The following is a 13,177-nucleotide window of genomic DNA, read 5'->3' as shown; positions in this document are numbered from 1 at the left end:
GCGATCGTATGAGAAATGTTGGTGTGGTGGATTCTGAGTACATAGTTCATCTTGGTCTTCCCACTCTTGGGGGATCTTCATCAAATGGCAATGAGGCAAGTGATTTCATTTTTTATGTTAATTAACAGAAACTTTTACTGTCAGTATATAAAATGAAATCCCAAACATCTAAAGTTAAACTTCATCTTATTGAAGATTTACCATCCTAGTAGTAATAAACACTATTATTAACAAAGGGTTTGTTTTGCAGACTTCATCAAATTCCCATAGAGATAGTGATAGAGCTAAAGTAAGTAAATAGTATGTTTATGATTTATACAGCTGTTGCATTGCATTCATTTTATTTAAGAAAGAAATGCACTACATGGCATGCAGGTGAGGATGCAGTCATACATTGAAATGCAGGTTTTTGGTAAAAGATGGAAAGATGCAGCAAAGAAGGACCAATGTTGGATTGATCCATATGAACAACAGGAAAACCAGACTAGTCGTTAATTAGTGACCCAAGTCTCTCCTAACACCATATAAGATTTTGATGAATAAAAGGCGTGATCTGATTTAGTCAGATACTTTGATTTGATGTCTCAATGATTTTACTGGAACATTTACCTTCCTTTTATGATCAAGTCATTCATTCCCTTATATATTATTGGTGTACATAAGGGTGGTATACTATAGAGGTGTTAATAGGGGACTCAGAAAAGTGTTAGTTAGATCTTAGTTTAGTTTTCTTTTGAAGGTCAATGTAAATAGGTTGGTTGGTTACATGGCCGAACAAATGTTATTATTTGGCCGAACAAATGATTTTAGGAAAATATACCCTTAAAAACAACAAAGTAGTTTTCTGTTAGACTATTTATTATTAGTAAATAAATAATATATTATTATAATTATAATTACAATAATTATTATATTAGCATGTAGTTAAGATTATGCATAGAAATTTAGTAAAATATATACATGTTACTGTTTTAAAAAAGCGAACATGCAAAATCTAACGTCTTAAATTATCAATTACCAAATTATGATAATTGAATTTTTGCAGTACATAGTCTCCAACGTCTAGAACTGTTTTTGTTATGAATAATATATTTAATGGATATCAATAAGTTGCATTGATGAAGAAGAATGGAAGACAACTGTTGATGAATATTTAAGTTTTATATACAAGAATAGAATATATGTTAAACTGTTGACGAATATATTCATTTATTTACTTTGTCTGCGGATAATTTCGCTTACAAAATAAATAAATTCTGCAGCAAACATGTGTTCTACGTGCATTTCCATAGGTAATACTACAAGAATTTCGTATGAAATTATGTCTTGCATAAAAATCTGCATCAACATTATTTTCGCAGAAAATTTTCACATGTAAATTTTCAATTTTCAATTTGTGCTATTTTTTTTTTCTTTTTATATGAAAATTTCAATTAAAAGTATATAAAAACATTATTATCAATACATTTTTGAAGTATTTAATTGGAATGCTATTAAAATACCTTTGAATTTCCCGATAATTTAGTAAATACATTTTTAAAGTATTTAATTGAAATACTTTTGAAATACTTCTGAATTCTTCAATAATTTAGTAAATTATTTTTGCCTACTAAGCTCAACTCATAGATCTGTTCTTGCTTATCTCATTATAAAACTTTTTTATAAATGACTCATATATTTATGTTATTCTCAAAAATACATCAATAAACTTACCATTTTTTTTTAATTGTTTGGATAGACATCTTTATAATCAAACCAAATTTGAAATATTACAAATAGTAACAATCTAATTATAGATATCAGTATAGATCATTCCTAGGGCTGAATAATACATATGATGTTAAGTGTTAAGGAACAAAGAGGATTTGCCCGAACATTCTCAAATGATAAGGACAATCAATGACCTTGACACCTTCTTGATCGAAAAACCACTAAACCAATTACCTACATATTGTCAATGTATATGCACATATTAGTATTAGATACATAAATATATTTAAATTAAAAAGTATTATGAGCAATCATCTCAAGAATCACCATTAAGTAGCATTTCCCATTGTCAAAAATCAAGCTTGTACTAACATTTCCCATTGTCAACTAATAAAAACACAGAAGTGACATGCTCAACATGTTCCCAACAACCGGAGAATTGTCTGAAAACCATGTATCTTGTCTCTCGGTTTGGCAGTGCGCGGAACACGAATTAATAAACAGTCTATTATGTTTTGATCTTGAGAAATCTTTAACATAATTCAGCATGTGATTCATGAATCTTGTATTCAAGAGACATTGAAATGTCTTAAACAACTGAATAGTATGTATTAAAGATTTCTCTTCACTTGCAATGAGTGGTACTTATAAATCACCTTGCAGGCCTAGTACATTTAGCATGGTTTAATCTGCAATCATGCCAATATCCATTGGGATCTGTTGATGGAGGAGCTAAACTAGATTTGATCTGATTACAATTCGAAATATGATTGTTTACTACAAATAATTTAATGATCAATACTATCATAGATCATATTATATGATTTATGATAAAATTACCTGCCATGAATCATATGCAGCATTAAGAAGAAAGAGTGAAGTTCTAACACTGTTAATCAAATTCTAAAGGAAGAAGCATAAAAGAAGTAAAAACAAAACACTAGTCATTAAAAGTTCAATATAGAGCAAGCAATATCAAGAGATCTATTTTCTGCATATTCTTTCAAATGAAACTGATTTTCCTAAATTTATGACAAAACTGAAATTAATGGTTATGATTACCAAGGTAGGATCAAGGTGATTAGTACAAATTTGTGGTCTTATAATAGCAGGACTACTTCGGGCAACAACTGCATATGGATAAGGGAGAAGGTAATGCAATATCTACAACCACAAAATGTCAAAATACTTTCAAGCATGAATTCACTCAAACACATCTAAAGATGAACGCACTTACACTCAATGAATGGTATGAAATCCACAAGAGCTGTATCATCTTTATCAGTCTGCAGAGGGACACGATTCTTAGGTTGTAGGCAACTTTTGAAAGCATGGCCACTTAAGTACAAAACTTTTGCAGCATTTATGTTTAGTTTTGAAAGGTCCTGCCAGTGAAGGGTAAAGGGGGAAAACATCCCGTTATTTGTGCAGTATATCATAATAAAATGACAGAAAAAAACAAAGGTTGTAATATTTGCAGGTCCGTAATTTTATTGTTCAGGTGTAAGTTGTATTATGAATAATGGTTCCACTTTACCAAAGCATTTGTTCTCTATTATAAGCAACAATTGGTTGTAAGCTTATCACAAGAGTGTATATACATAATAGTAATACAAGAATATAAACTCAGACGTACTCTATAGTGTTTCCCATCTTAATACTTAGTAGCAGGCCTCGATAGCCTATACCTAATATAGTGCTTGGGATCTAGCCTCTCTATAACAGGGTCTACAAAACTGCACAAATCAACAAAAAGCATGAACATATGAATACTCATAAATCATAACAATGATAAATATCCATTCAGAATATCAATTATATATTCAAAGGAGCAGACCAATACTGATCTAAAATAAGTGATCTACAGAATAAACTCTGGGAACCCTCCTGTCAGGCTGTCACTGCAGTTGAGTATAACAACTCTTGAAATTTCTGCAAGCATGGAATCAAAAAATGTCAACCTACTAGTGTTTATTAACATATTAAACTGAAGGAAAGGAACAATGATAATCTATCACATCCAAACAATGCAGATTTCCAAAACTAAGCAATAGTAAGGTCCACAAAGCACATTTCCAGAAACAAAACAATAAAAAATTTAACCCGACACTAATTACTGATATCACTACAAGTCGTTCCCGATAGCAACCAAAAACCACCATATCAAAGTTTTACCCTTAGAAATTCAACGTTTTCAAGTTCTTGTGGAAAAATGTAGAGAAGTTGATGATATGAAAAATAAGAGGGCTAGCCGAGGAGGGAATTTTAATTCAGGAGGGCCTAGTCGGGTGAATTATCAAAACAAGGGAAAACAAGTTGCTAAACCTTATAATCGACCACAAAATAACAACGGGGGGCAGAATCACTCGGGGAACCAGAATTTCTGAAGGCAATTGGGACAAGGGATTCGATGTTTCTGATGTGGGGAAGAAGGACATTATGCTAATGTTTGTACCTCTAAGGGACTTACTTGCTACAACTGCCAGAAGTCAGGGCACATTGCAAGGGATTGCACAGCTCCGAAGGTGGAACCAGTTGTGAATGTAACTAGAGCTACTCGTCCTACAGCTAGAGGACGCGTTTATTGCGTGAATGTTGAAGCTGAAAATCCATCTAGCAATCTGATTCAACGTGATTGTGAGATTGCAGGTAACACTCTAACTGCACTTTTTGACTCGGGGACAACCCTTTCCTTCATTGCTATGGATTGCGTGAATGAATCGTTTGAAGTTATATGTGTCTGCCTTGCTTTTTGATTTGGTTGTTTCCATACCTGCTAAGACTTTGACGGTAACTTCTGCATGTTTATATTGTCAAATAACTATTCAGAATAAGGATTTCTTGGTTAATTTGATTTGTTTACCTCTACAATCACTTGAGGTCATTCTCGGTATGGATTGGAAGTCGTATCATTATGTGATCTTGGATTGTGCTCGCAAACCAGTTCTTTTCCCTGAACCAGGAGTTGCTAACAAACTTGGAGTGTCACTAAGAGAAGGAACCCACGAGTTTTTGTCTTTGGCTAATGTGGAGGCAAAGATAAATGTGAACATAGAGGATGTGATGCTTATCAATGAGTACCGGTGACGTATTTCCAGCAGAAATTCCAAGATTGCCACCGGTAAAGGAAGTGGAATTTTTCATTGATTTGCACCTAGGAACCGGGCCTATTTCAATTGCGCCGCACCAAATGTCGCCATTGGAATTAAATGAGCTCAAAGGCCAAATTGAAGATTTGTTGGAGAAAAAATTTATTAGGCCAAGTGTATCATCATGGGGAGCACCGGTATTGCTTGTTAAGATGAAGGACGGAAGCTTTTCAAAGATAAAATGAGGTATTGAATTCCCAAGGGTAAGCAATGAATCATCTACAACTAACAACTCGTCATTTAATTTCCAATATTATGATTCAAGAAGAACACTAAATGATGACTGCAGTGAAAATGTAAACGAAGGAGAAGGAGAAAAAACGAACCGCAAGAGGCTTAACCGGTAAAGACGGTAGTTCCGGTGAAGGCGCTGATGACGACGTATTTAAGGAAACTCCAACGGTTAGGGGAAGTGGCGGAAGGAGGGGAAGGGAGAAGAGCTGCACTGGTGCATAGGAATCGGTTCGATGACGATGATGCAACGGAAGAGAGTCGAGATCGGAGAATTCTGAGAGACATGGTTGTGGTGGTGATGAAAATGAAGTGAAGGAGGTTCAAGTATGGTTTTGGTTTTGCAATTCGCAGAGAAGCTGATCAACGCTGTGTTCTGTTTGGCTTTCTGTTATTGTTCCACTATTATTAAGTGATTTTTTTTTATATAGTAAATGAAACTTGAAGTAAAGGATGTTTTCATTTTGCTGGTTGAGTCGGTAAAAAAACTCAAATTAATCTCTCTCTTGTCAAAATATCAATAAATTTAGTATTTGTTGTTATAAATGTCATAAATTATTTGATAGTAAATTATAATTTTACTAGATTTTTATTATAATAAATTATATAAATTATGTTCATGAATTAATAATTAATTCTAATTTCAATGTATTTTATATTATTAAATTAAATTATCAATAATTAAATAATATATTAATTACTTGGCTACATTTTAAATTTAATATCGTCAAATTTTTAAGTTTTATTTTTTAATTTTGTTTTAAAATATTTTTTTGTCATAATTTTTAATTAAAATTAAAAATAAAATTTTAATTATAAAAACAATTTATTTGATTATCGAGTTCAAAATTAAATAGATAAATTTATCAAAACTTTTAATTCAATGATAAAATTTAAAAATTACAATAATATTATAGTAGAGGGAGTTCGGGTGCGGAGTGAATATCAACACTCTAAATATATTTTCGCCTCGGAATTTTAATTTTAGAAAAACTCACACTTGCACTCAATTAAAACAAATTTTCTCCCTCAAATCAAAACTGATTCGGGTGAGTCCGGCGTATTATATTGTCATCTCTAATCACACAGAATTTGTATTACTTTATTAATTTGTTTAAAAAATAATTCTACTTTATTTATATAAAAATAAAAAACTATTTTATTTATAAAAAATAAAAATATAAAAATTGATGTGAAATTCATCGGAAATTTATCTATATAATAATCATAAACTTTGCTGCGAATATTTCCTGTAGAAATTTACTGCAGCAGATAAATTCTAAGGAAAAAGGTGAATTTTCCATTGGTATTTTACTGATTTCTAGTAATGTAGAGATAACCATTAACCAATATGTGGTATTTTTTCAACCTACACATTCTCGTTCACTTGGTTTTTTCTTTTTCTTCTTCACATTCATTCCAATTCAAACTCGTTTTTATTTTTATTTTTTATGTTTCCTTCTTTGATATATCTTCTATGTAACTTCATCTTCATCTCTAGCATAAACAACAAACATCTCCTTCCTACAACCAAGAAGCTCCATTTTTTTTTGTTATTCAAAATTTTGTTTTCTTGTTGATTTAGAAATGACGTCCTTAACAATAGTAGCCTTGTATCCAGGTGGGAGGTGCGGCCGCCCAGAACACATTTTTTAAACACCAAGATTATTATTTTTAATCAAAAGTATATAAGTGTATTTGAATAATAATGATTTAAGGTCAAAGTTTAAACTCAGTAATTTAATCCTATTGTATCATCTTATTGTTATACGTGCATCAAAGTCTTTGTCTGAATATTTTTTTCGTCCTCTAAACAAAAATGAATTAAACATATTGAAATAAATATTCAATCTAAAAAAGGTGCTCTTGATAAAAAAAAATTAGACTTAAATATAATTTTAGTCATTTATCTAATATTCGTTTTTGTCTTTCATCTTTTATATTAATTGTCGTTCATTATCTTTTATAAGTGATATATTTTAGTCTTTGTCACAATCATAACAAAAACTATAACAACATTTTATCATTGGAATCTTTTATAACAATTGTCCATATTTATCCATTAGAATATATTTTCAAAAGAACATATATTTCATCCAATAATAGAATTGTACTTGAAAAACTCTTCTTGTATGCTTTGAAAAATATGTAAACTCTTTAAAATGAAGAATGTAAACTCTTTTTTAAAATGGAGAACATTTATATATTTCATCTCGTTCTTGTTAAGGTTGCATAAGTTACCATCTTACTCTAATGTTTTTTCACCTCTAATTACTTTTCGTAATTGCTTTGATTTTAGATATTTGTGTTGTCTCAAAATATTGATACTGTAATAGAATTAATTTAATTTGTATGGTAGATTGTTGAAGTGTGATTTCCCTTTCACAAAAAGGATAGTAACATCAAAGAGTTTTGAATGTTATTTATGCTCTCTTAAAAAATTTGGTTTTTAAGAGAAGTGATTCATGATGATTTGTAGTTTTAGTTTTACTCCCTTTGATTGCATGGGCCATCTCCTGGACCAAATGATGTGAATCCATTTTTTGATGTAGCAACGGCTGAGATTAGAAGTTGAGATTTTAACAATTTCGGCCAAACATTAACAATTACCAATTCCTATCATTTATTGACATTTGGGAAAATTTTGTACAATTTATTTTCTAATCTAATTTGGTTTCAAAGGAAAAGGAATGTTTGTTAGTTTCATTTTATCTTTTCGGAGAGGGGATTTACTGAAAATTCCATGATTGAAAATCACTTGATGATTTTGTGTCATATATCAATTAACTGGAAGTGTAATAAAAGATTAGGAAACAACAGGGAGATGCTTTCCTCCACTGAGAAACTGTCACTTGTTGGAACATTTTATTGGTAAACATGAAGGGAGATGCTTTTACATTTTTTTTTAATCTTTGTCTACTATATTTCTAAAGCACAATGTTTGAATTAGTCTTAATTTATTACAGTTTTTAATTCAAATAAATTTCTAGTTGAACATCTAGTATTTTTCTGAGGTTGGAGTCTATTGTCAAGTTAAATGAGCCAAAGAGTTTTGACATTGCTATCTGCATAGAGGTATTTTCAATTAAGCTTATGTCGAATTTGTTTTGTATTTGTGTAAGATTGATTTTTGATCATACTAAAACTTTGTTTCATTAATGGAAGATGAATGCAATGTGCATTTTGTGATTTTTTAAATACTTGTTACAATGAGAGATTCTGATGCTTACATGCATCAGTAACAGAGGAGAGTTAGGTAGTTATAAGCTTAACTAACTCTCCATAACTAACTCCTATCTAATAGTAAATTACATGTGATATAAGTATATGCTAATATAGAGGATGTAGTAAAAAAATGAAGATATAGAGGATTTGTGCATGCTTCAAGACTTCTCTAACTTGTGCAGATTGAAAAAGCCTAACAAATTAGAAATTGTAGGCATGCACAAAAATACCATGCACAGTTGCTGAGAAGTGATTTGCTAAATTAATTATAGACATCATTGAGTTTGTTGTTATTTAGGAACATCTAAGTTGTCAAGTAACTTAATAAATAGCTGGATTTTCTCACGTTTTGATATTTTTTTTCGATTTTTTGTAGTTTGCTTCATTGATCAAGTTCCACCGGCCCCGGATCTATCGAATAGTACATTGGTTTTTCAACTATGCATTCGTTGGTTGTCTTTTAATGATTTTTTTTTTTTTTTTGGATAGAAATTGAAGAATTTAGAGAATCTAGACAAGTAAAATGTCTATCACTGATGCTACTTTCTCATTAGTTTGCAACATTAATCTTGATACATTTCAATTTGATTTTCTGGTTCACTTGATTTGGACCTGATATGTTTCTCAATTTTCCTAATTCAATTATGTCTTATCCTATTCCTGCTTCAATATCTCCAACTGATATTCCTGTTGCTGCAGAAGCTGCAGCACAAGCCATAATCATGAATATAATGAGATCTTCTCAATCTCAACAAGGAGAAGAGGAAGAAAAAGGAAAGACTTCATGTTTTGAAGGATCTAATTCAGGTTATGGACAGCAGCAACAATATATTGTTGAAGATGAGTTGTTGAATATGCCAAATTTGTTAGATGATTTTACTAGAGGAATGCAGGTTTGTCCACCAAGGATGACTTCATTTTCTAATTATTCTGATCATGATAATTTACCCTCAAATTCTGATGGTGGAGGAGGAGATAATCTTTGGAGTTACACATTTTGAAGACCTACTCAATCATTCATTCATTTGCAGTGTCTTTTTCTTAATTTCTTAATTTCATTTTGGATTTTGGTGCGTCTGTGTGGTAGATCTTAATTTGGTTTCCTTCATTTTATCCCTCTTTTTTACCTACCTACCTACGGTTCACTTTGATTTGTTAATCACCAATAGCTACCTAGTTTGGATCTCAATGTGTATATACATAATTTAGGAGGAATTAATTAAGTCACTTTCATTTCTTCATCACTTCTGAATGTGATAGATCCATATGATATATTCAATTAGGGAGCTAGTATAGTACAACCTACCTATATATGTCATTTCGGTGTAAAAACGATTCAACTTTTGATTCTAAATCTTTTTAGGTATTACACTCTATCAACATATGATTTCATCTTTGTATGGAGTTTGTCCTTTTCTACTATTTCTGTTAAATAAAATTACTTTTGCAGCTCAGATTATTGTTGTCAGTTAATTTAAGCAAGTTTTTGGATATATGTTATTTCCGTAATGTGTTTAATTAATTAATTAATTAATTAATAATAATAATAATAATAATAATAATAATAATAATAATAATAATAATAATAATAATAATAATAATAATTTGCAGCTGAGATATATATAGTGTTGTTTGAACAAAGTTTCTGGATATTAATTAAGGAATGAATGGCAATGTATGTAAGTACAATACAACACCATTAAGTCTCTTATGCTAGATATTTGCAGGAGCAAATAATGACAGTGTTGCTGCATATATCATAAGTGATTACATATTAATTGATTTTTAAGTTTTAACCTATCACATCATTTAAAATGTTGGGATATAAGAAATTTCAAATTAACACATACTACTAAATTTCCTGAGGGTATAATTTCTACAGAAATCTTATGAAACTAAACAATACAAAATGGGACTCAAAGTAGCCAATGTCATTTTGTAAAAAATTCCAGATCATGGAGGTATACTTTTTCGTGCTTGCTTTTACTTCCTTGTCTTAAATGTTTTATTTCCTTGTTACATGTTTAAGTTAAGTAACACACCACCTATCTTTTTTACTTAAATTACTTATCCTCTCTCCATTTCTTAATTATCATGGTTCTTTGGGCATTTTTTTTATTTATGTGTTTGTTCCTCTTTCTAGTTGATAGAAACTTTATCAATGACGGGTTTGACATTAAATTGCATGGATTGTAAATCTGAAGCATATGAACTGGTTCGCCAAGGATTAAAGGTATGTTAGCCTTTGATATCATTGATAGGTTCTATTGAAATGTAAATTTTTTAAAATTTTATTGTGGTTGTTTGTTGTATTGAACTTCAAATACGAAACCAAAAGCTATTGAAATTCTGAAAGCATATGAAGGGGCATTAAAAGATGATTATCCTCCAAAAAATGAACGGATTGAACATGGGGAAATGCTTTTATGAAGCTTGAATTTCTTTCAGATTATTGTTTCATTGAATCAATCTCAAATTATGGTTTTATGACATCGAAGAAGTGAAATGACAGGACACTGGATTTAGCCAATGAACTTTACTCTGGTCATGTATGACTATGAGCAACTTTTTGACTGAACACTTTCCTCTTCATGTTTTATGCACCAAGTTGTTGCATGGAGTTTTGTTCCTGGTAAGCAACTGGAGCAAAAGAAAAGAAAGAAGATTGTCAATCTTACTTCACCAGTTGTCCCTCCTGCTTAACATTTAAGGAGATAAAGAGACATATATTGTTTACCAGTTTCTGAAATATTTTCGCTTATATGTTCACTTTTTTTCAAAAAAATTTAGTTTAAATATTATTTCAAATATAGTAATTTATTATCATTGTACAACGTGTGTGTATATATTATGCTTATTTTTTCTATAAAGTAAAGCCTTTGGCTTATACATTATAATCAAAATTTTAATGTGCTTTGTTTTCCTAAAAAGTTCATTGATTATATTTAATTTTTTTTATCCTACTTTAATTAATATTTAGTATAATTTGTGAATACAATATAAATTTTGTTTCGGAGTATTACAATAGTATTCTAACTAAAGACTAATACTAAATACTTCAAAAATGTATTTATAATTATGTTTTCATATATTTTTAGTTCAAATTTTCATATAAATCTTAAATATATAAATAAATAAAAAACTAGCACAAAATGAAAATATACATCTGAAAATTTCCAGCTTCGAAAATATTTTTGACGCGGATTTACTTGTGGAATTTCATCTGAAACATATTATCAAAATTGTCTATGACATTACATGCCGAAATACTTAGAAAACATTCATAGGAATAGTCCTGCAGATTTGTTCTACATAAAAATTCGTAAGAAAATACCTTAAGTTTATAAAATATGTGCTACGGATTTTATTTACTTTTCCAGCGGAATTATCCGTGGGTAAGTTACTTGCTGCATTAGACAACCTCATGAAACAATTATCCATGAAAGTTTTACGTGGGAAAATAGTTCTCCGGTAAATCCGCAACATGTTTTCTGCAGATTTTTAACTTAAATCCGCAGGTAAAACCTTAATTTCTAGTAGCGATACTCTCAAACTTATGAGATTGATTTTTAACTCTATGATTTGATGGTTTCTAACAATGATCATTGCTTTGTAAGGAATTGAGTGAAAATCTACTTCTTACAATGATCATAAGACAATTGACATTCGTGGATGGAATAAATAGTAGGTCTATCACATTTACATGGTTTTGGTAGTTTCATAGAGCATATCACATTTCTTTTTTTCTTTTTTCTTTTTTCTTTTATAATACTTTTTGAGGTTTCATTTCATTTTGCTCTTTCAAAATGACATTGAAGTTTAATTTTTTATTGAACTGCATGAGTTTATACTCACACATACCCATCAATATATGTAATTAAATCATCTTCAATTGATACTAACTATCTGCTTTAATAAAATTTTGGATGGAACATTTAATTTTGTAAATGTTTATAAGTTTTGGATTAAGAATAGAAGTTTTCCAATTTTTTAGATTAAGGGCAGAAGACATTTTGAGGGAACGTGGTGTACAAAGTGCCAATAAAGTTCATTATCAGTTGGAGCACGCTGACAGAAAGCATGGTAAGTTATGATTGTTTTCATGAATTATCAAAATCACATTGTTATGCATATTTAGAGATACTAGAAAGCTCTTTGATACCGAGTGTTTTTATTGCGCTTGTGATCTTATGTGTTGTTTATTATAATAAGGAAACCTTATCTTAAATTTGCTTTGCAAATTGTGTTGAGTCAGTGTATTTCCTCCTTTTTATTTTAATGAATTATTTTCTCTTTTTTAAGTCCTAATTTTTCAGATATGAAATAACAGTGGTTTTGTAATTTTAACTTGCAATTGTGTTGCTTGATAAGTTTAAAATTGCTTTTGTATAATGCTTTCTTATTTATGAATTTATTTAGTAATTGTTTGAATACTCTTGAGCACTTGTGCAGGTCTTTCGATCATGCATCCAATTTTGGAAACCTGTGACTGGTATTTTTTCCATAAGATCATCTTAAATTTTTCAAAAACAGGGTCATGTGCAATTTATCCATTTATGTTCAATAACTAAAAATATAAATAAAAATAGTATTTATAAAGTTGATATATCTTATATTAACTAGATTTGATGTTTTCTCACTCATAAATCTGTGTTGGCATATTAATAATAAATTTCAAATTTTATTCAATAGAATAAGAGATTAGCCGGACTTATTATAACTCAACATAGATTAGTCAGAAAAAAGAGAAAAAAAAAAAAAAAAGAGGTAGACCACATGAGACTATCACTTGAGATTTGAGAAACTCAGTATTCATTTACATTCATACTTCTAGCACTTAATTGGACATACAAAGAGGGGGG

At 30.1% G+C, this 13,177-nt stretch overlaps 2 protein-coding genes and 1 long non-coding RNA gene across 3 annotated transcripts; 2 read left to right on the top strand and 1 right to left on the bottom strand.

The window, feature by feature from the left end:
- Positions 1 to 6: 6 nt before the first annotated feature.
- LOC101497567 (uncharacterized) lies at positions 7 to 850 on the top strand. The gene is made up of 3 exons (XM_004488897.4): positions 7 to 95; positions 251 to 289; positions 376 to 850. Exons 1-3 carry the CDS (start codon positions 9 to 11, stop codon positions 493 to 495), a joined length of 246 nt encoding a protein of 81 aa, XP_004488954.1. The 5' UTR covers positions 7 to 8; the 3' UTR covers positions 496 to 850.
- Positions 851 to 1,735: 885 nt separating this feature from the next.
- On the bottom strand, positions 1,736 to 5,477 carry LOC113787207 (uncharacterized). The gene is made up of 5 exons (XR_012161802.1): positions 5,186 to 5,477; positions 3,347 to 3,642; positions 2,948 to 3,095; positions 2,773 to 2,840; positions 1,736 to 1,944 (listed from the first exon to the last, which is right to left on the bottom strand). It is a non-coding gene; the product is annotated as an uncharacterized lncRNA (long non-coding RNA).
- A 3,482-nt stretch (positions 5,478 to 8,959) lies between these two features.
- LOC101501746 (ethylene-responsive transcription factor ERF026-like) lies at positions 8,960 to 9,316 on the top strand. Its single transcript, XM_004488903.1, has one exon. The coding sequence runs from the start codon at positions 8,960 to 8,962 to the stop codon at positions 9,314 to 9,316; it is 357 nt and encodes a 118-aa protein (XP_004488960.1).
- The last annotated feature ends 3,861 nt before the right edge of the window (positions 9,317 to 13,177 follow it).

Source organism: Cicer arietinum, chromosome 1 (assembly GCF_000331145.2).
Source record: "Cicer arietinum cultivar CDC Frontier isolate Library 1 chromosome 1, Cicar.CDCFrontier_v2.0, whole genome shotgun sequence".
In the NCBI taxonomy this organism is placed as follows: domain Eukaryota; kingdom Viridiplantae; phylum Streptophyta; class Magnoliopsida; order Fabales; family Fabaceae; genus Cicer; species Cicer arietinum.
Note: the sequence above shows the minus strand (reverse complement) of the source record. Positions and strands in the feature narration are given on the sequence as shown.